Source organism: Scylla paramamosain, chromosome 9, assembly GCF_035594125.1.
Source record: "Scylla paramamosain isolate STU-SP2022 chromosome 9, ASM3559412v1, whole genome shotgun sequence".
Lineage (NCBI taxonomy): Eukaryota > Metazoa > Arthropoda > Malacostraca > Decapoda > Portunidae > Scylla > Scylla paramamosain.
Window position 1 is genome coordinate 7,465,409 of NC_087159.1, and position 26,016 is coordinate 7,491,424.

Genomic DNA, 26,016 nt, shown 5'->3' on the forward strand with positions numbered 1-26,016 from the left:
GAATGAGAAGTATTCCTTATGAAAGAAGACTGGAACTTTTAGATTTGCATTCCTTAGAGAGATGTTGATTAAGAAAGAATCTGATAGAGGTCTTTGAATTGTATAGGGTATATAACATAACATAACCAACATCCTCACGGTCAAAATTAGGATAGGACAAAAAAATAACCGGTTCAAGCTTGATAGAGTTAGATTAGGAAAAAAAAAAAAAAAAAAGAGAGAGATAGGAGGAAGTTGGTTCTCAAATAAAATGGTAGACGTCCTTAAGTTATCTGGAGTGACTGCAGATGCCATTACGTCTGGCTTGGGGACTGCCTGCCCAGTAACCAGGAAGGGTGGTGACTCACAGCAGCCAGGCTATTTCATTAGGGACTTCCCCGCCAGGGAGGGGAAGGGACGGGAGGAGGCAGGAGTGAAGGGGGCTTGCAGCACAGTGGTGATCACCCCATGGTTCGTCCCTCAGGTGCGTCATCCCATTACCTCACCGCCGCCATTGTGATCGCTATGGTTAACCGCGGACTTGATAGCGCCTGCCTGGACGCGGCGTGCTGCTCAGCGGGCGAGTGTGCTTGCAGCGAGCGAGCGGCGCGGAAGGTAAGTCTTCTGTTGTTCACTCTTCTGTTCAGCAATCCACATCGCCCATTTGGCCCATGCTGTGTGTGTGTGTGTGTGTGTGTGTGTGTGTGTGTGTGTGGGCAGATTGCTGTATCTGTCTGTCTATCAGTTTATCCTCCACTAAATCTACATAGCATTAACTTCTTGCATCTTTCCTCTTGTCACTCACGCACGCAACGCAGCTTTTGGCTCCCTCGTGACTCGCCTGACTTCTCCTCCTCCAGCTCAGCACCTCCCAGTCCACCTCCAGGCAGACATGGAGCGTCACACCAGCCTCGACATCCTCCTCCTTCAGCTGCTGCTCCTCCCTCTGCTCTTCAGCCGGGGTTAGTTTCAGTGGTCGCTGCTGATTTGGTTTTCAGATGTGGGATGGTTGCAGCGATAACACACCTGCTGCCTTTGTGGGTCGCGCCTCCATTGTCATCAGTTTGCTTTGTACTACTTTATCCTGGCCTGTTTTTTTTTTTTCTATCTTTGGAGCAATTGTTTCTATTGTTTTTAGATCTTCTGTGGGTTTTGTTTGTTGTTTGTGCTTTTTTTTTTCCTCTTTCATCTTCCGTTTTCTTTCATCTGCCTTTGTTTCTTTTCTTTTTCTCTTCCGTCCCTTTCCCTCTTTTTTTTTTCCTTCCTTGCATTGTTTCCTTGCCTCTTCCTTTCTTACCTTCCTCCCTTCCTCTTTTTTATCTTTCCTTCTTTCCTTTCATCCTTCTTTCCTTCCTTCTACCCTTCCGTCTTTCCTTCCTTCTTTCCTTACCTTGTCTCCTTTCCCAATCGTTTCCTCCCTTTTTCCTTTCCTGTCCTTCCTTCCTTCCTTCCTTCCTTCTTCAAATAGTTGGCTTAAAGCGCTTCAAAATACGGCCAAACACAGAAGGTAACGGTGATAGCGACCCGTGTATGCCCTGCAGTAGCACCTCTCGTAGACTTTCAGTTGAAAGTTTACTGGCGCCACCCTACAGTGCCTTGTCACTCCTCATTCCCTTTGGTGTCTTAAAGCAAAACGTTAAGGCTCAGATAGCAATGTTTGTTTGTACTGTATATAAGCATCCCTCTGGTGCGACGCAACTCTTCTACGTATTTGTGCATTTATGTTGCGCAGTGGTTATGGTTCTAATCTATCTGTATGGGACAGGATGCGCAGCGGCGGCTGGCGACAAGGAGACAGCGTGGCTTTCCTTCTCCACAGAGGAGCTTGAACTGGTGGCGAAGGATCATGAGAACGCCACCGTCTTTCTTCTGCTCAGGTGTGTGTGTGTGTGTGTGTGTGTGTGTGTGTGTGTGTGTGTGTGTGTGTGTGTGTGTATGTAGAGAGAGAGAGAGAGAGAGAGAGAGAGAGAGAGAGAGAGAGAGAGAGAGAGAGAGAGAGAGAGAGAGAGAGTCAGTCAGTCAGTCAGTCAGTCAGTCAGTCAGTCAGTCAGTCTATCATTAAAAGTCATGTTACTTATCAAAACAGTTCATATGACAACAGCTTTACACTGCACTGACACCACAGCATCAAAGCAACACACAGTCTACACACACACTCAGCCACTGACCACAGTATCATTTCGCCGCCTGCAGAGGGACGACCCAGGAGTGTTTCACCGTCAACTTCACCTACAAGCCCGCCAGCCCAAGCATCGTTCCTCTCAGTGACCTTCTCCTCTGCCCTGACCAGCTGCCGACACCACCTACCCCCTCATCTCCCCGTCCTTCCAAGGGCTGTAGAGGCTGCGAGACTGACCATGCGGAGGAAACGAGGGAAAATGGGGGAGATTTGTCCTTGCTGCCCTCATCCGCCCCTCACTCACACCCCAGTTCCTTCATGCAGCTTCTTCAGGCCTGGGCTTATAGACTGGGAGGCGGTCAGGAGTCCTCAGAGAGTGGTGAAGTAATAGCCAACGTGACCTTGGATATTGTGAGTCGCTGGGTTGGCAAAACTACTCTGAGTGTGGCGACCAACTCTTCCAGTGTGGGGTGAGTGCTTTTAGTGAAGGTGGTGGTGCTGGTGGTAGTGGTGGTGGTGTAGTCATACAATGGACCATATTCTGAAACACTTCTGCGCCGCGCCTCCACTACATTCAAAAGGCTCTATATAGTTGAAGTTGCACGAGATTTTAAGGATGGTTTTATGCTTCTAAAGACAGATTAAGAAGGTTTCTATTTTATGAACAGGAGAAACACTCTTGTGAACCCGGCTAATCATCTCTGTGGCCTTGGAAAATAGTCGTGGTGAGAAAGCAGAGCATTTCAGAATACGAGCCCTGGGCAAAAGTCAAGTAAATTATCACCTCCACTGCCACTTTTTTTTTTTTTTATGTAAGAGAGACACTGGCCAAAGGCAACAAAAGGAGAAAAAAAAAGAAAAAGACTTTCTGAGATGCCAGTCCCAAGAGAAAGATCAAAAGTGTCATACAAAACTGGAGGATAAGTGTCTTGAAACCTCCGTTGTGAAAGAGTTCAAGTCATAGGAAGGAGATTATACAGAGACAGGCAGGGAGTTCCAGAGTTTACCAGAAAGTGGGATGAATGACTGAAAATCCTGTTTAACTCCTGCATTAGTGTTACGGAAACGCGGTTCTTTACTTCAGAGTGGTAGATACCTTTGTGGAGGTCTCGGTGATCCATACGCGGGCGCTGGACGTGGCAAGTGCCGTGATGGGATGGGCCTACACGGTGATCTGGGACGTCTCCTTCCTCCCGCAGGTGATCCTCAACTGGCGCAGGAAAAAGTAAGTGGGAGGACGAGGACGAGAAGGTGGAGGTGAAGGATTGTAAGGAGGAGGAGGAGGAGGAGGAGGAGGAGGAGGACTAGGTGAGAAAAAGGAGGAGGACTAGAATGAGAAGGAGGAGGGCTAGGATGAGAAAGAGAAGGGCTAGGGTGAGAAAAGAACGATTAACATGAGAAAGAAGAGGACTGAGATGAGAAGAAATAAGAGGATTAGGGTAAGAAGAAGGAGGAGGAGAACTAGGATGAAAGGAAGGAAGAGGAGGACCATGTGAGAAAAAGGAGGAGAATTAGAAGAATAAGGAAGGGGAAAAGGAAAATTTAAATAAGTAGGAAGAAAAGATGGAAAACTCGAGGGAGAAAGATTAAGATGAGAAGGAAAGTAAGATATGAGAGATTAGATGGTGGTGGCTATACCTAACTTAACCTGAATTAATGTAACGTACCAAGAGAGAAGGATGGAAAAAGAATGATAGGAAATACAAATAAAGAAAAGTGTGAAAGCAACCATGAGCATGCGAAGTTAATAATGTTTCACGTATTTGTTTTCCTTGCATGACGACTGATAAAGGCGAAATGATACGTGAATGGAGTGATATGTGGAGTATTGTGTTAGTGCTGATAACTCTCTCAGTATTCAGGTTGTTGGTATTGAGTCATTAGAGAGCTTTAAAGGAAGATTAGACAAATGTATTGGTGAAGATTATAGATGGGAATAGATAGGTATGTTTTTTTGCAGGGAATGCCACGTGTAGGCCTGATGGCTTCTTGCAGTGCACATTATTCTCTCTCTCTCTCTCTCTCTCTCTCTCTCTCTCTCTCTCTCTCTCTCTCTCTCTCTCTCTCTCTCTCTCTCTCTCTCTCTCTCTCAGCGTGGAGGGTTACAGTTTCGACAACGTGGCGCTGAATGTGATCGCATACCTCTACTACGCGCTCTTCAATGTGGCCTTCTACTGGGTGCCTCTCATAAAGGTGAGGCCGCGGCTTTACTGCCTTTGTGTAGGAAATTTGATTTTTGTTTTATTTGGACGTAATACAGCACAATATGAATATCAGTTTGATAAAGTATTTGTTGGCCGGGTCCATTGAAACGAAGCTCTTTTACGGACCCACTGCAACAAAAAGTAATTATTGGTCATATCATTTAATTTAATAAACAGATAACATTACAGTACATATTGACGAGGCTTATAGTACAATACGCTTTTTTTCTGTACACAAATGAATTTTACCTACATACCTGAACATTACCTAATTACCATCACCATGATTGTTATTACCATCATTACTACAATCAATATAGTCATCATCATTATAGCCAGCACTATAATATGTACACATATTATGAATATAAGTATATACTCACCCACCCACCCATCCACACACACACACACACACACACACACATAGTACATATACATATACTCGTACTACATACCGGCCATGGGAACAAAAAGTTCTATTCTTTAGTACTCCTCTTCGTTCCTGTTTCTGTTCTCACCATCTTTCACCATCACCTCCCTTCTCTTCCCCTCCCCGCAGGATCAATTCAAGGAACGATACCCAAGAACAGTCAACCACGTGGAAACCAATGACGTGTTCTTCGCCACCTACGCGTTCTTCATCCAGATCGTGCTCGCCGTTCAGTGCTTCTTGTACGGCAGGAACACGGGGCTGAGTGTGTCGTGGCCGTGCATCGGGCTAGTGGCTGCTTCCGTGCTGGCCGTGGCCGTGGACTGCGTACTGGTGGCCTTCGGGGTGGTGTGGTGGCTCGATGTCTTCTACCTGATGTCCTATATGAAGCTGATCATCACGCCGCTCAAGTATATTCCTCAGGTGTGTGTGTGCGTGTAGAAGGGCAGTACACACAGCCTGAACTACACATGACTGTATTTGTTCGTATATCTATGCGGTTTTCCATATATACGATGTACGCTCCTAGTCTCTATCATCTGTTTTATCTTCTTTAGTCTGTTTCAGATATGTATGTTTCTTTGTTGAAAACGTGATGTAATGTACTCTATCCTTATAAAGTTGTGGTCAATAAACTTACTACTACCGTGTGTGTGTGTGTGTGTGTGTGTGTGTGTGTGTGTGTGTGTGTTCATCTTTCCTGGCGTTGTTCCCTCAGGTGTACGTGATCTACAAGGTGAAGAGCACCAAAGGCTTCAGCATCTTGGGCGCCGTCATGGACTTCAGCGGCGGCGTGCTGTCCCTGGCGCAAATGTTCCTGCTCTCTGCCAACAGCAGTGAGTCCTGCCGCCTCCCCGACCCTCCCTGCCCTGCTGCATCCCTGATCCTCCCTGCCATGCTTCACCTCTGTCTCCCTCCTTCCCTCTCTCTCCTTTCCTCCTATCACATTTTCCTTCTTTCTGTGCCTTACTCTACTCTATCCCTATCTATTTTTCTCAATTCCTCTTTCTCTTATCCTCCTTATCTGTCTTCCTCCTTCCCTCACTCTCCTTCTTTCTTTGCCTTGCCCTGCTTCATCCCTGCCTCGACTCTTTTATTCCTGCTTCTGTTTTCCTTCTCTCCTCACTTTTCTTTCTTTGCCCTAATATATTTCATTCCTTTCCTCATCTTTCTCTACTTTCTTTTGCCTTACTGTTTTGTCCTACTCAGTTTTATCCTTGCCACGTCTTCGTCCATACCTTTCTTTGCTTTTTCTTAGCTTTATCCTGTTTCATATTTTCTTCTCCCTCACTCTCCCTTCTTTGTCTTACTCTGTTTCATGCCTGCCTCTCCTTTCCTAGAACTGACACAGCCTCAGTCCTGTCTCGTCTCTTTTTTCTCCTCTCCTCACTCTCCCTCTTCTGCTTCGCTTTGCCTTCCCTGTCTGTTTTGTTGCTTGTTGATCACGTATTTTGCCATCTATGCCTCGTTTCTCTTCTTCTGTTTTCTTTTTATGTTTTTTTTTCTTTTCTTACATCTCATTTGTCTGTTTTCCCTCTCGCTCTGACTAAACGCTCCTCCTTTTTTTTCTCTCTCTCTCGTTTTGTTTCTTGTTTGTCGCCGCCTTTTAGTGTTTCTTTTCTTATTAAATGAACGTAAATGTTGTTATTTGCTGGTATCCTTCTCCCCTGGCTTTGTTCTATTTTCTTCTTCACTTACTTTTTTTTCTTTATTACATATTTTTCTTTCTTCAGGCGAACAATACTTTCTAAGATGAAATATTAAATGATATGTAACGTGCTGTCCTGATTCAGTGTGTCACTGAATATATATATATATATATATATATATATATATATATATATATATATATATATATATATATATATATATATATATATATATATATATATATATATATATATATATATGTATATATGCGCCCGCGCTCCATTTCACGCGCTGACAGCCTTTTGTTGTGCTGCAGATGACTATCTCTCCATCTTCACCAACTTCAGCAAGTTTGGTCTGGGCGTCGTCACTCTTATCTTCGACATCACCTACTTCTTTCAGCACTTTTACTACCACCTCAGGTAATGTACGCCAACCTGCTGCAGGTCGTCTTGGCTGAGACAGCGGCACTATATGCAGCAGTGTACGCAAGTATTACTTTCCTCAGGTACTCCAGATTCAATACTTCCTCTGGTGTTTGAGTTCGCATTAATATTGTCACAACGCACATAGAAAAGCTCCGAAAATCATAAAACCTGAGGATTCCAGAATTTAGGGCTTAATTCCGCGAGTTATGGATGGGAAGCCGAGATAGAGCACAAATGTTGGCTTAACCCTTTCATTACTTAATTTTTCCCCTAATCACCTTATTTTTCGTACTGCAGTCTCTTCAATACGTACTTCTGTAGCTTGATAAAGACTAAATCAAGCATTTTTTTATGTCCATCGTTCATCAAAAAAATTATTACTGTGATCTCAATGATAATAAAAGACGACCATAGCAGTGAAAAGTTAACAGAGAAAATATTGCATTTAGCAAGATTGTTAATGTTCATAGCCAGTAATGGTCACGAAGACTCGGGATGTGCAATGTTGATGTTGATGTTGTCTCTGTCTTTCTTCAGGGTTCGGAAGTAAGGATACCAAAGAGTGCTGAGGGAGGAGGAGGAGCAGCCGTGCAGGTGTGACAACTCGATGACAGCCCTCCTTCTCACCTCCCTCGCGCACTCCTATCCAGGGGGGCCGCCTGTGACTACTTGACATTCTTGCTGTGCAGTCAGGTTTGATTACTGCTCAACTCGATGAATTACGTGTATTCCAGTGTTCCAGAAAACTGAGAGGCTTTGGCTTTGACGGGATGCTGTTATTGGTTGTGTGTGTGTGCCTGTGTGTGTGTGCTCGCGCCAGTCATTGCGGTGCAATACCAGGCAGACCAACACCGCCGCACGCATAAAGCAGCGTCATTATGATTCAATACGCAACACGACGTTTTCACTGTACTATTATGTAATAAAGTGTTATGTCAAATGGAGGAAGAGGAGAAGGATATTGCAACAAGAGTGTCAATGGTCGTCGAGAATGCTGCCGCAAAGTAGAGGAACTGTTATGTCTGAACAAAACAAACATTAAGATCGATAATTAGATGATTGAATAATATAATGATAATTGATGAATAGGTATAATGCACATATTATACCAGATTATATTGATGAATGTGTTGGTGGATGAGGGAACTGACAGATAAATAGGTAACTAGATAAAAAGGATGAACTGATAGGTAAAATGAATGGAAGTAGGTATAGATGGGTAGTTTTGGATGGATGAAGCAATGTAAAGATAGATAAATATGTAGATGGATGAATAGATTGACAAATGTAGATAAACAATTACCAAAATAAGCATACAGCCATTACACTAGGAAACCCCGAGTATGAAACACGGGTCGAAACATCGGTCTACCGAAACAAGGTTCATTTTCGGCTTCATGAATCGGCAACCGGCCACTCTTTGCATGGCGGTCGGCCTAGGTAGGCTGTGCAAGAGTTGTCCTTTTGAATTAGTGCTGCAGCTCCCTGCCAGACATGAACATTGCATCCCTGTGTCAGTGAGGAAGTCCAGGGTAGCAGGTGAGGTCGTGTTGCTGTTGGTGATGGCTGTGGCAGGAGTATAGCTTAGTTATGGTACCGCTTAGGATGTCTTGTTGGGCTGTGTACGTTGTTCTGCCGTCAGACCCATATTCAGAGGCCGTAAAGATGGCTAGTTGTGTTCATGTTGTTTTGCCCACTGATGATGTAGAATCCCGTGAAACTATCCTTGTGATAACAATACTTGCTATCACTTGAGTCACGAAAACATCTTGAAGACGTAAATATCACTTAAATCATGAAAACATCCTTGAAAACCCAACCCAACTATCACTTACGGACTGATAAAAACAATCGAGATTAAGCCCTGAAGTGTTTTAAGAACCGGCTGTAGAATCAGCACATTCACTCGGCCACGGTACACTGGAGCTTATCTGGCTTGTTTGTAGCTGCGTTACGTCAATACCGAGTAAGAGATTGTGTAGATTAATGGCTGAAGTGGTGGATTGGGGAATTGTTTGGTGCTTAATGGTTTTCCCTGTATTGGTAGTTACTGTACCTTCCTTGTCCCATGTTGTGCTTCACTGCCGCAAAGATTTCTGGTGTAACGGGAATGAATTTTTTTTGCTTATTAATGTAAGCACAGAGAGAGAGAGAGAGAGAGAGAGAGAGAGAGAGAGAGAGAGAGAGAGAATGGCTTTTATACTTAAAAAATATATTAATAAAAGAAGGAAGAAAACTTGCAAAGAGGGTTGTGGAGACAAGTGAAGGTATTAGTCCAGGACAGGTGACTGATCTTCATATAATTGTATATGTGTATGTCTTTTGAGGCATTTTGTTCAGTGCAAGATATTGCCCTTCCAGATATCAAATGCAATGCATGTGTGGCCTGCCATACATGTAAGGTGATCTTGCTGGCAGTCTTGTGGGAACTGTGGATGGTATTCTGAAACCTTCTGTTTTCTCACTGGGACTAGTATGTTTAAAGGCCATGGATGATGAATCAAATTCTCATGAGTGATTTCCCCTTTGATAATGTAGAGTCCTTGTTAAATTATCATTAGAATTTTGAAAATATGTTTGAAAACCTTAGTAACTCACTAGAAGTTATCAGTAGTTAAGATGCCACAGTGTTTGAGAACGTACAGTTGTTCCAAGCAGTTCTGGCCAGAATACTTACTTTTGTGGTGTGTGAAGAGGGTTCTTGTGGCAAGTTTTAATTTCCAGTTACTTTGTCAATCTAAATCTTACAAAGAATCCTCACAAGCATTTTCACCGTCACATCAACCATGTCAACTAAATTTGAGTAAGCATTATTATGTAAAGCTGGATTCATATGTATACCCAAACTGATAATGATGTATGTAATTCGGAACTCAGTACTGTATTTTTTTTAATGTGATACACTTCACTTTTTTACTGATACCTGTTTTTCATGGGTCCTTTTTATCTGAGAGAGAGAGAGAGAGAGAGAGAGAGAGAGAGAGAAAAAAAAATTTGATGTAATTTGAAACATTTGTTGATGCACATTTTTACAACAAAGGGGAAAGAGATGGGGGTGAAGTAAAGGAGCTCCATGATGCAGCAGCATCTGTGGACCCTCATCTTCCTTTTTGGCACATGTCCTTCAGAACCTAAACACTAGGGATAATTGCAAGTCCCTCCCACTCTTGCTTTCTGAGTTATCACCAGAGGATACCATGTTTAATGGATGGCAGAGCTGCTCAGTAAGTGGAAGTGTCCTGTGTGTGAGTGTTGTCACCAGAAGGTACAAAGTGTAATGGGTAGCATAGCAGCTTGGCAAATTGAAGGTTCTGGCTTTGATCCCCAGCAGTACCCACTTCTCTGGTAAGACTCCCTAGCTCTAAAGGGCTCCATAGATGACATTATGACCACTGAAATCATAAGCGAATCTCACTGAGTATGGAGTGATCATATGATCAGAAGTGGGCAGAGTCAGTGGCACGATCAGGACCTGCCACCATCGTGTTCCTGGTTTCCATTTCAGTTCAGGTGGCCAGAAGTCTGAATGTCTATGGCATTGTCACACAGTCACCTTAAATGTGTGGATATGGAAATTCTGTAGGAAATTTTCCAGCTCTATGAAAAAACTTGTAATATGTTATCCATATTTATTTAAATATGTAAAAATGTTCACATTACAACTATGAAATATCACAAAAGTTACACATCTACATATCTTCTCTTTTAATCTACAAAATTATTACTTGTTTTTACTTGTACCATGTCATGAGTAAGTACTTGTGTCTTTAAACTATTTATACTTTCCCTTACACTGTTAACCCCAGCATCTCCTCCTGGACATGTTTGCAGAGGGATATCAGCATTCTGAAGAGTATTCCTACTCTCTGCATCCTCAGCCTTTTCATCATTGAAATCCTTGCTTAAGACATGCTGGATTTCTGTCAGATAGCTTATGACCCTGTCACTGTAGCCAAGATCGAGGGAGTAAGTGGAGAGTATGGACGTCTGCATGCTAAGGCCTTCCTCAGTCCTCAGTGCATCTTGAATGATTTGGTATCTCACGCTTAACCTTCGTTTAGAAAATAATATTTCATAATTAGCAAAAAATTATTTCAGTAATACTGCTAAACCATATGCTTTCTATTATATTGCCATACAATTAATAATTACTTTTATATAGCATCTAAAAATCCACCACTACCAGCAACCACACTTACAACTTGAGAAGAATAAGACTGACAATCCGCCATTGCTTAGGCTGGAAGGAGATGTTATTCGCAGACAAGTGGAAGGTGGCCACCATGGGTCTCAGCAGCTTCTGAATCTCTTGCATGCTCAACGTCGTCATCTCCAGCATTTGCTGCAAACTAAACATGCCTGTCAAATAATATTCAATATACATTTAACCCTTTCACTGTGATATGCAACAGCTCACAACACTAAAGGCAATGTACGGAATCTTTGTGCAAGTACAAGGGAAAGGATGAAAAATTACACTTTGCAATTTGTAAGCAGTACAATGTTTGAAAGTGGCTGCAGAACAAGAAAAGACATCTCAGAGTGGTTAGTAATTAGAGATGTGCAAATAGCTGTGAAAGGGTTAAATGAGTTCAAAATACTCCCTGACTGTTATCTGGTTTAACAAGTATGGCAACTCATGAAGTGTAACAGTGAATCTGTTATCACGTATGCGGCAGTCTTCATTTTTGTAGTGAAATGAAATGGTGTCAGTTCCATGGTATGGAAGGTCATCAGATTGCCTATGCTGTCTAAGTGGTGTAAATGGAGAATTACTACTTACTAACCTAATGAAGCACTCATAAACTAGGACACCACCTAAAAAATGAGACATTAGTATTTTCCTTGTATTCCTCATCTTCTTAGAGAATAGCTTAAGTTGACATCTATGAAAACACCACCATGATTCCAATGAAGATGTCAGGTCCACAGTATCCTCAAAATTCATGACAGACCATTACCTTAGATGACAAATTCAGTGTTAACAGTACTGAAGAACAGGATACTAAATTTCAAATGTTATAGTATGTAAATTTTAAGAAATGACCATTGCAAAGCAACAAACCTAGCAAGCAACAATTATTCATTCAGTATTGCTAAAGGCTGTGATCTCCAGTGCTTCAAATGGATATATGTACACACTGGCACTTTTATTTATTGGTTTAGTTAGTATACCAGAAGTTCACTTTTTCTAATATGGTATGCTTCTTCTGGTATACTATGTTAATATGTTCTGTTAAATGTTAAGAAGTTAATTTCATTATCTACAGCATCTACATATCTTCTTATTAGAATTCCTTTCCTTGCTCATTTCTCATCCATTTGTTCCAGGTGACCATGCTGTCTCTTCGTTTCACTGGGAGCTAGATAGCTCAGTAACGAAGGACAATAATAGAATCATTAAAGCATAAAATGAATAAAGAAAAATAGGCTTTTCATTAAAGCTAAATTGAAACTAGCAACATACGTAACAGCACAAAATTAGGAATACAAGATTCAAGCAGTGGATAAGTTGTTTGAGAGGTGCTGGGGTGTGCACAATTGTTCTGCTCACAACACAGGCACTTGTGTAAGTAATGAAATTTAAGTGATGAAAATATACATGCAGAATGTATTACATCAAGAAGGGAGAATGAAGAAGGAATATTGCTGTGTGGATGGTGAGGTGTAGAACTCAAATAATTTTGGATACATGAAATGAAGAATGAGTGCAACAACAAGAAAGATATACAAGAATGGAATTAAAAGCTGGGAGATTCAAAATGGAAGAGGAGGAACAGAATGGAATAGGTAAAGACAGGGCATATGAACAAGCACAATGGAGAAGAGGGCTTTAAAGAAGAGATTAAGGAATTAGGAGGGGCTCCTAATGAGTGCTGATGGGGATGTATTTAATAACATTCAAAACAATAGTAGCATGTAGCAATTACAGAGAAATCTGGAATTATGTTGAACATGTGTGTAAATAGTAATTCGCAGTATTTATATTCATCATGCCACAAATGTACTCAAGCTTTGTTCTAGAACAGTGTCCAGAAAATTTGTCCCTGGTGAGATACACAAATCTGTTAAATGATGGTGCTGGGTACCTAGCTCTGTGGTGCAGTCCTTGAACAATCAGCCTGTAGCTGAAATGCTGGAAGTTAGTTAGGTCCTGGTTTACAGCAGTTTGTTGGTTATTGGTGAGAAGAGTACTTTTTGCTACAGTTTGGAGCTGCAGGTTGAGCATTCAAGAACTGCACCAACCCCTCTGTTAGGTCTGTGAATCTGTCATCAAACTTGCTGGACACAAAGCTCATGTAAATATGTATGAGGCTGAATTAAACAGAGCACTAATTACACAACCTCTTTATCTATCACTGCAAGACCCATGTGCTGCTACTACTCCTTTACACATTATTTCACTATAAGCACTTGTCCCCTCTTTTTGTTTGATCCTGGTGAAAGATCCACAAATCTGACTGAGGGTGGTTGTGTCCAGCAATATGATAGGAAGATTATTAGATGCGACAGTTTTGAGGGGCAAAGGTGGGGAGATTTGACCACCATCTGGTGTAAGGGAAATTGAAATTATGTTTGAGTACAGTGGTAACAAGATGAGTTGGTCATGATAGGGGGAATATGAGAGAAAAGTGTAAGGCCATGAAATGGATGGTGTAGAGAGAGCATTAATGCAAGTAAAACATATGAGGAAAATGCAAGAGTGATAAGGAATTCAGTAAGTAGTTTAAAACTCTTGTCACACCTAGCTCATCTTGTTACCATGTCCTCAAGCCAACTTCCAATTTGGCTTACACCAGGTAATGGTCAGATCCACCTTTGCTTTTTACAAAGTTGTTTGTCACATTTATTTATCTCATATTCCTGGACACAACTATCCTCAATCACTGCCTTATTAATAACCCTTCCATCTACATTTTTCTCTTTTTACAAATATATCCTCCTTTAAACTGAAAATTCCCCAATTCCTGCTCCTGTCATCTTTTCTCCATTTTTTCTTCCAAGCACACCAATCAACCACACTTTAAACTATTACATTCACAACCCCGTAGCATGTGTTTACATCCCCCAGCAGTATACATCTACATTTGGTCAAAACCTCCACAAACACTCAACATCATTCCAAAAGACCTTTTTTTCTCTCTTCTTCAATGGTCACTGGTAGACCCCCATGCTTTCACAAATACTTCAGCTGCCACTGTAGTCACTTCTCCAACTACCACCTTAATTTTTCTCTCTTGCAAACCTTGCTCCATTTTTACCACAAGATGACTAAATGTTTAAAAGGTGACAAATTAATCTCCCCTGCTATGTACATAGCTAAGACCATACAGTTTTGCTAAGGTTATGAGAGAGCATTACCCCTCTCAACACGAAACTCATGAACTAAGAATGAACTCAACTTTTCAGTTGCAGCATAAACATGCAAACACTGTATCAGAGCTGTCCAACTTCCTCAGTATATGTGTCACCAGGATCAAACTCACTAGATACTGTTAACATGTAAATTGCATTTGTCTATCTATCGTATCTGTGTACCAACCAGCAATCTCGCACAGGACAGCTCACAGCACATTTGTACTGGATTAAATAAAAGTACTTACTATGTAGTGACTTTCTCAATCACTATGTTCTGTCGCCAAGCATCTTGAGAATAAGAGTCAACAAGAGGCAGAGTTGGCTCTCCTGCATCAGAATCATTAGATTGCTTCTTAAACTTTACTTTTCTCTTAGTATTTGGCTGAGATTCCCCTTCTTTTTCCTCAGGTATGGTGTCCAGCTCATCTCTTTCCTCTTCATACTGATCATTTCCTCCCAAGAAAGACACCACCTGCAAACATTAAGTGGTTTCCCACAAGAAAATGAACAATGTATATGAAAACAACTGATCCTAATATTGGGACTACATCTGAGAAGTTCAAGCAACTTGATACACTGGGATCAGCTGTAGCACCGAGAGGATTCAAAGTTATGTATATAAAATACTGAGCTGTGACTAACACAGGATCACAATCTGTTCGCATGACCTACTGTACTAAAGAAACTTCTGGGTCAATCACAGTTGTGCATAGTCCTGTAAAGTCACTTCCTAAGATGAAAAAGTACTGCATGTACTGTTGTAAAATCAAAGGACAAATCTTTAGTTTCTGTTCATCATGCACTTCCTCACCTTTAGTTGCTGTTTCTTGACATCACGCTGCAACTGAGCATAGTTTGGCAAAGGCTTCTGAGCCTCAATTTGCTTCCCTGAATGTCTATCAAGGATGTCCTCTCCTTCCTCTTCCCATCTCTCATCTTGCTCCAGCTTGCGGCAAACAGCAATATATTTAGCCTTTGCCTCCACACTCAGCCTTAGACCTACAGGCAATATGTTCATTAGCTAAACACAAACTCATCCCCCCTGCTAGCTTATGACCAACAGCAAACTTAGCAAACTTTATTTTACACAGAAGCACAAGTAAAATGATAACTCTTCAGTGAAAGCTATGCTCTTGGAGTAGTTTTTAGAGATTAAAGCTATCCTCTTGGAGTAGTTTTTAGACAAACATCAGACATAAGCAGATGGCTGTGCAAAACTAGTGCTGATGAGGAAAACAATGACTTCAAGTAACAAATGAAATTAAACATCCTGATGGTGTGAAAACAGTAATGAACAGCAGTACTTGTATAGACTAACCTGAAGTGGTGTCATAATTGTCCCAGGAGCGTCCACAGTGTTCCAGCATGCCCCTCACATACTGGTCTCCCAGAATCACCCGCAGGCTATCAAAGGACACCCACTGTCTCATTGCACTCTCCACCTGCCGCAGTACACTCCAGGTTAGCAAGCAACAAACGCTTAGAGAATCAGAATGAGACAGAAGCAGGAAATGTTGAAAAGAGACAGAGCATGGAAAGAAATGGAAATATTCAATGATGAGATAGTTGAGAAATGTGGTACTTATCAAACTATTTTTACACAAAGCATTAAAATTAAGGAAAAAAAAATAGTTTACCAAAATGGTTGACAATGGAAAAGAAGAATATAGAATTCATTGGTTTAAATTTCAGGAAGATAAAAAAGTAATGATGTCATCTATTAGTAAATGAAGTTCATATTTAACTGCAGGAGATCATAGAAAATTAAATGAGTGGGATATGTAACTTTTAATAAAACAACTCGTTTCTCAGATGGCTATCAATCCCTCTGGCTTCTTTCTTTCTTCATGAATATTCCCAAGGCTCTGGCAGATCAGTCCCCTCTTTACTACAGGCATTAGTGATTAGAAATTAAGGGAATATTAATGGAGTGACTCTGAGTGTGACTGCACATGTGAGCCTGCGGAGATCTTGACCCAATATACAGTATGCATGGAAAGTTTTATCGCCAAAGGGCCAACAACATTTCTTTTTGCATTAGGTGGAGGAGGCTCATAACTTCATTCCTAGGAGAGCATTTGTCTAATGCACTTACACCAGTAACTGGCAACCTCTACCACCCGCAGTTAGCCAGTGGTAATCGGACTTGCCTGTGACAGGGAGAATATGTACTTGCCTGATGCATCCAGGCAGAGCCAAAGTGACTTTATTTCAGTTCCTACCAGCCTGTCAACTTGCCCAAAATGGTGACTAGTAAGGAAAAACGAAAGGAGGTGGTAAGTTTACACAAAGCTCTCCCATTTATAGCACATCAGATTGGAGTACAGCTGAGGACAGTCCAGTGCTTGATGAGAAGGTTCAAGGATGCTGAGGAGGCAGCTGCACTTGCCTCATTTCCCAAGTCTGGGAGGCCTCATAAGACGACCTTGATCGAAGCATTTACTTCCTGCCAAGTTTTAAAGTATCCAAGGCTGAGAGCATGGAAATTAAAGGTAAACACCTCACAATTACAGGAAGATGTGTCACTGAGGAGTGTCCAACAGATGCTCCATGATGACTTGGGATACAAGAATTACCATACCTGCAAAAAGCCACTGCTAAATGCACTACAGAAGGACAAGAGAACCAAATTTTCCAAGAAATACCTAGCATGGAATGAGGAGCAGTGGAAAACTGTGGTATGGAGTGATGAGGTAACTTTTACTGTCACTGGGAGTCCTTCATCATTAGTGTACTGCAGGCCAGACAGTGACCCCTTGGATCTTAAGTACAACTCTAAGTTTGTTAAGCACCCAGCTTCACTTATGGTTTGGGGCTGCTTTACTTATCATGGAGTTGGTGAAATGATGATTCTTCCTGCAAAATTAAAAAGTGAAGGAAAAATTACTTGGAACTTTTGAGTAATGTGATTCTTTTGAAGAAACAAGCAGAAATGTTCATGCAGGATTCGGTTTCTACACATACTGCAAAGTCTGTTACACAGTGGTTGATAGATTGTAGGTTCCCATTTTTTTTTGTGACTGGCTTGGGGACAGGCCAGATATCAATCTGACTGAAAACTTCTGGTTGGAAATAAAGAGACATCTGCGAAGTATGGACACGTCATCTGTGCCTAAACTTTAGGCAGCAGTCAAGCAGCTCTGGCCCAGCTTTTCACTAACACCCTCAAAACCTTGCATCAAGTGTCCCTAAAATGCCTAAGGAGATTATAAAGAGGAAGGGTAATGCCAGTAAATACCGATAATTTTGATGATGCATGTGTATTTATAACATTTCTCCTTGCCAAACATAAACAACGTTTTTTCCAGGTGACAACAAAACTTTGTGCACATGCTGTATAAGTAATCTTTTTCACTGCAATAGCAAGAAAGAAGGTTAAAGGCATAAAAATAAAAATACATACATTTAGAACATCAGCAAGTTGATTTGCTGCAGCCTCCTCCTTTGTGTTCTCCTTTGATTCACACTTGCTGGTTTCTTTCTCCTTCACATCACAGTCTGACTTGTGGCTGTTTTTGTCATGAGCATTTTTCTCTGCATCACTTTCAGACCAGTTAACCAGGGACTCTCGGGCAATTTCATCAACACTCATAAAGGCTGTCCTTCTCTTGGGCTTCTCATCTTTATCAATCTTAATATTGCCTATACCTCCTGCAAAGTAAGAGAGTTGAATCAGGCTGACAGAGAAAACTACAATGGATGTACTAAATTACATACACTATCTAACAGCATTATGGCAGCCAGCACACCCACTTGCTACACCTCCTCTCTAGTGCTACAGACTTGAGAATCACTGTCACATATTCCTTCTACTTTCCAGACACACAGTTTATCAAGGTGAGCCAATGACTCCAGCAAATTCTAAAACCAAAGCATGAGTTTAGAAACCTTTCATAACTAACAATTATGCAAAATGACACAAGAAAAGCATCAAGCATTAGACTATCAGGTTGCTGCTGATGCTCAATATACTAAAGTAATTCCCATCTAACATGGAGATTCAGTTTGCCTGCATGTCATACTGCAATGCAGGGCCTCAAAACTCTTAACGCAGAAATGGGCTGGAGCAAGCTGCAGATAAATGCATATTGCAGGGGAAAGGAGTGGACCACCACCAGCCCCACAACCCTCGTCACTCACAATTATACCAATTTAGTGATTGACCCGAGCCTATGTGCTTGGCAACACGCAACCTGAAACGGTGAGGTCACTCCTGCTTACACCATTAGACAACTATTGTATATCATTTGCATTTAGTGATGAAGGCCATAACTTTGCACCCAAATAATATAGTCATTGTATGAACATCAATTTGGGAAGATATGAGGTGATACAAACAGTGAATGTCTTCAGCTATGTACATAAACAATGGTTCAGCATAGTTTTAATGAATATTTCTGTACTGCACTGGTAATCCAAGGTTATTAATAGCATTTACTGGTGTCCACAAGTATCTTAAGTTAACAAAGAAGTGATTTAGTCATGGATATAAAATATACATCGGTGATATGAAGTGATATCAACAGTGTGTGTTTATCAGTAGTGTGTGTAAACAATGGCTTGGTGTGGATTTTTAGTGATTGTTACTGTACTCTACCAGTAATCCAAGGTGAGTGTATCAGCAAGTAGGTAGTATGGGAGATATTTTATCCTAATTTTGAGGGGACTTGTCTCAGCCAGGTCAGAACCAATGTAATTTTTTGCCATTACTTTCACTAGACCAGTCATTTTCTGCCATTACTTTCATTAAAATTAATACAAATAACATTTAACATAGGGTGTTGGCAGAACCTCTTCCCCCCCAACATTATACTGGCTGTAATACTAGATACAGTACTGTAAACTATATAATGCAACAACACCAAAGACAATGAAAAAAGCTCATCTATTAGAAGTCCCTAATAGAGGCCCAGATTAGACAACACACCTGTTATGTCCATAACTTTGCCATGACATCCCTTCAGCTTGGCCAGGTTGGGCAGGCAGATGTCTTTGATGTCAGCATCCTCTGTGTCCCTCAAGTACAGCGGCAGTGTCAACACTTGCTCATACACCAACTCTGATGCCTCATAGCATACATTACTGCAGAAATTCTGAAAATTTTTTTGAGATTCTGTAATATTTCTACTTTAAGTAAATGAGAATTCTTTAAAAGGGTACCACACATCTTCCCTGCCTTAATAGGCTTGGGAAACTGATGGGAAACTGTACTTTCAAAGTGGGGAAAGCAAATACATACTACTCAAGACCTACAGGGAGCTTCAATCCCCGGGATGTCTTCAAAGTCACATTAACTGCTATATGTTGGCCACAAGATAGTAAAGGAATCTAGCCGAATATTTCAATTCCCAGTGTGGAAGTTCTGCATTTCCCAGTTAGGCTGGTGAGGCAAACTGTTGGTGCATCACTCTTCCTCTGCATGAAATCATGAACTTAATCTCAAACAAGCCATGATGACAGTGACACTGGTTGTTCCCAAACAAAAACCACCACCACTTGGGAGAACTATATGGGAAAAGTATAAACTGAAGCACCCTCCATCTCAACAACACTATCCCATTACAATATTAATCAACTTTAATATAAGCCTCACTCTGCACATAGAAACCTACTGGGGAAAAGAAAAATTTTCTGCAGAAAACATTACAGAGTGAAATAGTTGCATCAAGAAATATAACCATTCTAATCCAAAAAAGTACTATACTATGTCTCATGTAAACTGGTGAAGGGAAGCCCTCCCTGCAGGAGGGTGAAGGCAGGGCATATCCTGTGCTTCAAAACCTGAAATTGGCTAGCAGAAAGCAGGCAAAATGGTTTTAGTTTGGATTCATTTTGATGACAAGGAAGGTGTGGGTGAGGTGGTGATCCACTGCCAATCCTCACCCAAACTCTCTCTCTCATTAAACTGAGTAACTAAACGTAGGAGGGAGGTAACCAGAATAATGGAAAATAGATAGCAGATGAGTACTGAATGAACAGAAATGACATGTTAAGTTTTCGGTATGCAATGAAGAAAGGCCAGAACAGAAAGATGAAGACTTTCCTGCTGCAGCCATCCTCAGAGAAGGACAAGGCCTCAAAGATTGACAGTGCTACTCACCCTGCGTTCAGTGATGTCATAGAGTATGTTGTTACGGATGACATAGCTCCTGGAGCCATAGGTGTCAGTGAAGGTATTGGAGCACATTGGATAACCACACAGCCCTGCCACAGCACGTTCCACCACCACATCACTATACACCTGTGGGTTGATGTACTTTGCCTGCAGAGGAACAGGGAAGGAAAAGTAACTACTTTACATACATTGCCAACTTTCTTCCAATGTTCTCTGATGTTCAAGTAATATTTCAATTACAAAGCCAAGGCTACATCTGCAGGCAAGCATATCTTAAACTTCATCACAAATACAAATTGCAAACAAAATCACATTTCTGTAATTCCACAATCTGCAGGTTGCAGAAGTATTCGTCTCTATTTACAAGCATGAGAAAGCAAACTTACTTTGGCCACAAACACCTGGGGTTCCACGGGGCCTTCTATCATACTGAGGAAGTACTCCTGGGCACGCCGGTGAGCTGCTTGAACACATTCTGAAGTGGCCTTGAGGGTCTCCTGCCTGGAAATAGTCCCATCATTATCACATAAAAACAGTCTTGGATCCAGAGGGGAAGCCTGTGAAGTATTATGTATCATGTTTTTTTTATACTTGAGAGGGCGCTGAAAATCATTCAACACCCCAGTCACCTCTTGGAAGTTTGAAACATGTACGCTGAACCCGTTTTGTGGGACTGTAACTCACTAAAGTGTGAGTATTTTGCGATAATCATGCCAAAACCAGACAGAAGAGAATATCAGCTAGGTATAGGAGGTAGAAGACAACAGCATGGATAGTGTGTTATTAATGCTGATGAGAACCTTGACCAATCACCATCTACCAGGCTCGCTCGGAACAATATTGAGGTCAACCCCAGGACCCACGGAGCCTCCCTTGTTTTTTCCTGACCACGACACTCAAACAGGCAGACTTTCAATTTCCTGTCCAGGCCACCTGCTGGTATGATTCCCCCAAGCAGACAGGGTGTTGTCAAGGGACCTGAAGGGATGCCAAGGGATGCCCAGAATCTGGTGGAGACTCTAAGCATCCTCACCACCACCACTGGTGAGACCAGGTGGCCAGGCACCAGCCACCCACCCTAGATCCCGGACCTGCCTGAGAAGAATGCTGTTGGCTGTGTCTATGCAAGCAGCTTACTCATCCACATCCCACCGCTACCAATCAGATAAGTGCGAACAGGACCTCCAGGTTCCTTAGGATAGTGAGGCAGGTAGTCCCACCTCCTGGTAAGCAACCAGAGAGAGAAGTGATATGTAGGAATCCTCCTTGGCATGGCCAACATTAAGACTACCATCTTCTGAATGTAGTATAAAGTAATTCTGTTTTTAGCCTTATTCCCAGTAAGTATTAATCAGTCCTGATCTAGGTTAGATTAGATTTGGTTAGGTTAAACATTTTCTTGGGGATTTTTACTTCTTTTTGATTCATTCAATTTAGGCCTCATTCTTCAATTAAAAATTCTTTGTTTTCCAATCCTCCCTGCCTGTGGGTCGAAGGGGTAAGATAAAAGAAAATTATGTATTTCCAACGGAATTCAGCCTCAATTTCGTGTGAATTATGTAAAAACGACCCAGAAGAAAACTAAAATCACCAGCTTATCTATCCTAACCTAACCTATTCAAAAGCCGATCGCCCACTGAAATCGCCACGGTTGTTAAATAGGGTATGTATCCAATTCGCATACACACACACACACACATTATATATATATATATATATATATATATATATATATATATATATATATATATATATATATATATATATATATATATATCCAGATCGGCCGGGAGCAGCTATTCTAGCGCCATACAAAGTGGAAGAAAACAAGGAACTGGTGTCACACAACCGGGAGATAAAACAATTCTAGCAGCCACTGCCTCTCCCACCCTTCACGTTATTCACTCCTCATCCCGCCTCACCTTCTGGAGGGCTTGGGGTCCTCTCGCCTGACCCTGGTCTTGGTCCTGCCGCCGCGTGACATGCCGTGTCACACCACCTGACTACCAGCAGCAGTCCAGCACCCAGCAGTTTGTTCTTGTTTAGGATTTGGGAGCCTTGCAGGCTGTGGTGCCACAGTCTCTAGTGTCCCAAAGATCCGGGTAGCAGGCAGGCTATCTGGTTAGATTCCGGTAAGCTGTCCAGTTTCCTGGAGGAAGACTGGTGTGCTTGAGTATCTTGAAGGAAACCAGCAGTGTTGTTGTGGTGGCGCAGGTTCGCGCACGCCACTGCCTCAAGTCGGATTCACGGATTCACACCAGTGTTTCTTAATTGGACGCCAATTCCAAACTAATACCTGTATTTTGCATTTCTGTTGGAAATGCTTCTTTTTTCTCCGTATATTTTCGTAAAACGTTCGAAAACTACTGAGTAAAGGTGCAGCCTCCTGGCTAAGGTGATTACGTCAGGTTATATTAGTAGTTCTTTGTGGGGATTATGCATAACCATCCTGCCTATGAAAATTAAAGTTTTTGACACAGTACAAACCTCAGATGTGAAAGCGCGGTACTATTTTCTTTGACATATGGGTGCACAAGGATAAATGTTTATTAAAATCAGTGCAAAGGAGAATGACTAAAAGGATACAGGGGATGATGAGTATTCCTTACGAAGCGAGATTGAAGTTATTAAAGTTACATTCTTTAGAGAGACGTAAGTTAAGAGGGGACCTAATAGAAGTTTTAAGTGGTATAAGGGTTATAACAAGGGGGACGTAAGCAAAATTCTTAGGATCAGTAACCAGGATAGAACAATAAATAACGGATTCAAGCTTGTAAAATTTAGGTTTAAAAAAGAGATAGGAAGGAATTGGTTCTCAAATAGAATGGTTGATGAATGGAACGAATTCAGTAATCAAGTTGTTATTACTGAGTTATTAGGGAGCTTTAAGAAAAGATTAGACAAATTTATTGACGAGGATGATAGGTGGAAATAGGTAGGTATATTTCATACAGGGACTGCCACATGTAGGCCTGATGGCTTCTTGCAGCTTCCCTTATTTTTTATGTTCTTATGTTCTAACTGCACAAGACACGGACGTTTTTTTTTTTTTTCGGGGCTGAGAAACCTCTTACATAATGCTGCTTATAATACTAAGATATTTCAGTATACAATAGCAGTCTCAGACTGTCAGAATTGACGTATACGTAAAAAGAATAAGTAAATAAATTATCATCTCCTGGATTTCTGCAGCTACTGTGATTACAGCAAACCTAAATAACGGATTTATGCTGTGGTTATTTCATTAACTGGTGTTCAATGGCTTGATGGGTTAAGACACCTCGCCCTCAGACCAGTTATCACCACACCACGGTTACCATATCCCATTCCACCATGAGCAGAGTGCCGATTGTTTCTTCACTGTCCAATACAGGCCTTAGAAATAATCTGACCCAGAGTGTCCCAGACAAGCCAATTATGTCTTCCATAACACTCTGCTCCAACAAATGGGACTTACCCAAAATTTAATTACGGCAAACTTAATTGATGCTCTCTCTCTCTCTCTCTCTCTCTCTCTCTCTCTCTCTCTCTCTCTCTCTCTCTCTCTCTCTCTCTCTCTTTCTGAGTCCACGAGTATACCGTTCACTCACTAATAGCGCGAATGAAGCTGAACGTTTGTAAGAGGCCCATGTCCACCACGAATTGTGACCATCATACCCAAACACTCCTAAACTCATTTACAGTAGAGACTACATAGCCATTGTTTCTGAATATCCTTTTCTCTGGTTATCAAAAAGAATAATAAATAAATAAATACGGTGGCCTCTCCATCAGAGTGCATGAAGTCAATCAGCCATCCAGCTGCAATGCATTACAGATGGGTCACAACACACTGGACACCTGGCTATTTCACTGGAGGTGTTCGGGGAGATGATATGCATTAAGAAAGATATGAAGATAGGAGAGCCGCACGCATCACATAACATAATGCAAGCTTCCATCACGTCATTTCCACTAAATCTGTCTGTGGTCAATTCCACTTCCTTTACTTTCCCTGCATACACGCACAGACCCAGGCCGCGTGTGCAGACTGAAACCATCGTGCACTCAATGAGAAAGTGAAGACACGTACGCTCAGCTGCCACCTGTGTTATGACCAGCACATTATTAGATAGATTATGATTGATGGACAAACACGCTGGCAAGTAGATAGATGGATGGGCAGACAAATGGATATCCAATTTCTTTAATTCTTTGGTCTTCTTCGACAACACGGCATCTAGGCAGAATTAGTAAAGCGTCAAACAGTCTCTTATAATACAAGTGCAGTTCGGCAGTTACTGTCGCCTAGCATGATTGGCTAAAGCACAAAAGTGGTGGCCAACTTACGTCTGTTTGCAACAGTGCTGAAACTGCATTCTTTAAACACTTCACCGTCTTATTCCGACTACTTTTGGAAGTTCATGGTGCTTTCAAGGGTGTTTTCATGATTCTAGTAATATCTTACACGGACTGTGCATCACCAAAGTGTGGGAAAGACCATCCAAGGGAACCTAAACCTAACTAATAATCTCTGCGAGTTATATATGAAAAAAAAAATAATAATAATAATAATGATAATCAATCAAAGCATTCCAGAACTTGTCCACACGGGGTTGGCACACTTGCGGCCGTGGACTTTTTTGGAGGGACAAGGAGGAGTTTTGACTTTAGGAACATCAACTGTAATAAATGACCCATAGCATTATACTGAAAGCTTTTAACAAAAAATAGTGGTAAGATAAGACCCGAGGAAAGTTTTTTTTTTTTTTTTTTCAAGAAGAGGAAAGCCTGGGAAACGCTGGACTTCACCGTAGCCAAGTGCAGGAAGTGCTGGTTAAGAAACACTGTAATACTGAAAAAGAGACGACGCACGTCCAGGAGTCGTGACCTTCCTGACAGGTGGTGTGTGTGTGTGTGTGTGTGTGTGTGTGCAGTGGACGACAATAAACGGTCTGTGCCACACGTTGCACCCTCATTGTTTATGCACAGTTGCCCAAAGTGGTGATATCACAAAGTACGCTGAATTTTATGCCGGAGAGAAATTAATAAATAACAAATTGATTGCCTTAGATTAATAACTCCGTAAAGATAAAAAAAAAAAAAAAGTGAGAATGCGATAGATCATTTTTTTTTTCTTTCGATTTTTTGTTGTTGTTTTTGCTTTCTTTTTTCTTTTTTTTTTTTGTCTGAAAAATTTTGCAAACTATGATATCGTTACTTTGGAAGACTGCTCATATGATAAGTTCCCTCTAACTATTAAACATAAATACTCCATGTTTATTAGCAACACACTTCCTTCAGTTCCCTCAAATTCCCACATTAACAAAAGGTTTCACTACATCTCTAAATTACTACTTCACCTCACCTTCCCACTTGGCAAATGTACTTCCCGTCTTGAAATACACCGCCGTCACTAGACACATTTCTCTTGAAGACGTGCGCAAGTTAGAAGTGTGGCAGCTTTCACTTGAAGACCTGCATAGCAATTTTGAAGTCCAAGAGTCGCTCTCCCTCCTGGAAAAGAAGAAAAAGAAGAAGAAAAAAGAGTTAATTACCCAAGGCAGTCTCGTGGTGCAAGGAAACACAGGTGGGGGCGTCACTGGGTACGGCGTGCAGTGGGAAGATCAGGCTCTGGGGGAACGAAGCACTGGTGGCATGCAGTAATAGTGTGGCCTGACCAGTGCAGATAATAAACAGGAGAAACTGTATACCGGAACCGCCAGGTGAGTCAACCCTTCCGAGCTGAACAC

General features: G+C 41.6%; 2 protein-coding genes across 8 annotated transcripts; one reads left to right on the forward strand and one right to left on the reverse strand.

The window, feature by feature from the left end:
• Positions 1-463: 463 nt before the first annotated feature.
• LOC135103505 (cystinosin-like) lies at positions 464-14,635 on the forward strand. 5 transcript variants are annotated; one of them, XR_010270082.1, is made up of 11 exons: positions 464-594; positions 798-941; positions 1,745-1,856; positions 2,173-2,568; positions 3,183-3,323; positions 4,192-4,291; positions 4,862-5,155; positions 5,451-5,568; positions 6,699-6,804; positions 7,348-8,349; positions 14,578-14,635. XR_010270082.1 is itself a non-coding variant. In XM_064009898.1 (10 exons), exons 2-10 carry the CDS (start codon positions 872-874, stop codon positions 7,358-7,360), a joined length of 1,350 nt encoding a protein of 449 aa, XP_063865968.1. In that variant the 5' UTR covers positions 464-594; positions 798-871; the 3' UTR covers positions 7,361-9,730. The 5 variants fall into 5 exon arrangements, 2 of the variants coding, with proteins under 2 accessions (XP_063865968.1, XP_063865970.1); XR_010270081.1 differs by lacking the exon at positions 14,578-14,635 and adding an exon at positions 12,142-14,417; XR_010270083.1 differs by lacking the exon at positions 14,578-14,635 and adding an exon at positions 12,419-12,669.
• On the reverse strand, positions 10,426-25,769 carry LOC135103504 (putative RNA polymerase II subunit B1 CTD phosphatase rpap2). Of its 3 annotated transcripts, none has more exons than XM_064009896.1 (10): positions 25,632-25,769; positions 20,671-20,785; positions 20,270-20,431; positions 19,097-19,262; positions 17,573-17,820; positions 15,488-15,611; positions 14,981-15,168; positions 14,415-14,641; positions 11,010-11,159; positions 10,426-10,861 (listed from the first exon to the last, which is right to left on the reverse strand). In XM_064009896.1, the coding sequence occupies exons 2-10, from the start codon at positions 20,710-20,712 to the stop codon at positions 10,516-10,518; spliced, it is 1,653 nt and encodes a 550-aa protein (XP_063865966.1). In that variant the 5' UTR covers positions 20,713-20,785; positions 25,632-25,769; the 3' UTR covers positions 10,426-10,515. The 3 variants fall into 3 exon arrangements, with proteins under 3 accessions (XP_063865966.1, XP_063865965.1, XP_063865967.1); XM_064009895.1 differs by lacking the exon at positions 25,632-25,769 and adding an exon at positions 22,207-22,522; XM_064009897.1 differs by lacking the exons at positions 10,426-10,861; positions 25,632-25,769 and adding an exon at positions 22,207-22,522 and having other exon boundaries at positions 11,024-11,169.
• Between the last annotated feature and the right edge of the window lie 247 nt (positions 25,770-26,016).

Coding starts and splice junctions, on each gene's coding strand:
- LOC135103505 (XM_064009898.1), top strand. CDS start 872: ATGGAGCGTCACACCAGCCTCGACATCCTCCTCCTTCAGCTGCTGCTC. Junction 942..1,744: donor CCCTCTGCTCTTCAGCCGGG/GTTAGTTTCAGT, acceptor TGTATGGGACAG/GATGCGCAGCGGCGGCTGGC. Junction 5,156..5,450: donor CGCTCAAGTATATTCCTCAG/GTGTGTGTGTGC, acceptor TTGTTCCCTCAG/GTGTACGTGATCTACAAGGT.
- LOC135103504 (XM_064009895.1), bottom strand. CDS start 22,268: ATGTCACGCGGCGGCAGGACCAAGACCAGGGTCAGGCGAGAGGACCCC. Junction 14,642..14,980: donor TCAAGAAACAGCAACTAAAG/GTGAGGAAGTGC, acceptor TAATGTTTGCAG/GTGGTGTCTTTCTTGGGAGG. Junction 11,160..14,414: donor ATTGAGAAAGTCACTACATA/GTAAGTACTTTT, acceptor AGGCATGTTTAG/TTTGCAGCAAATGCTGGAGA.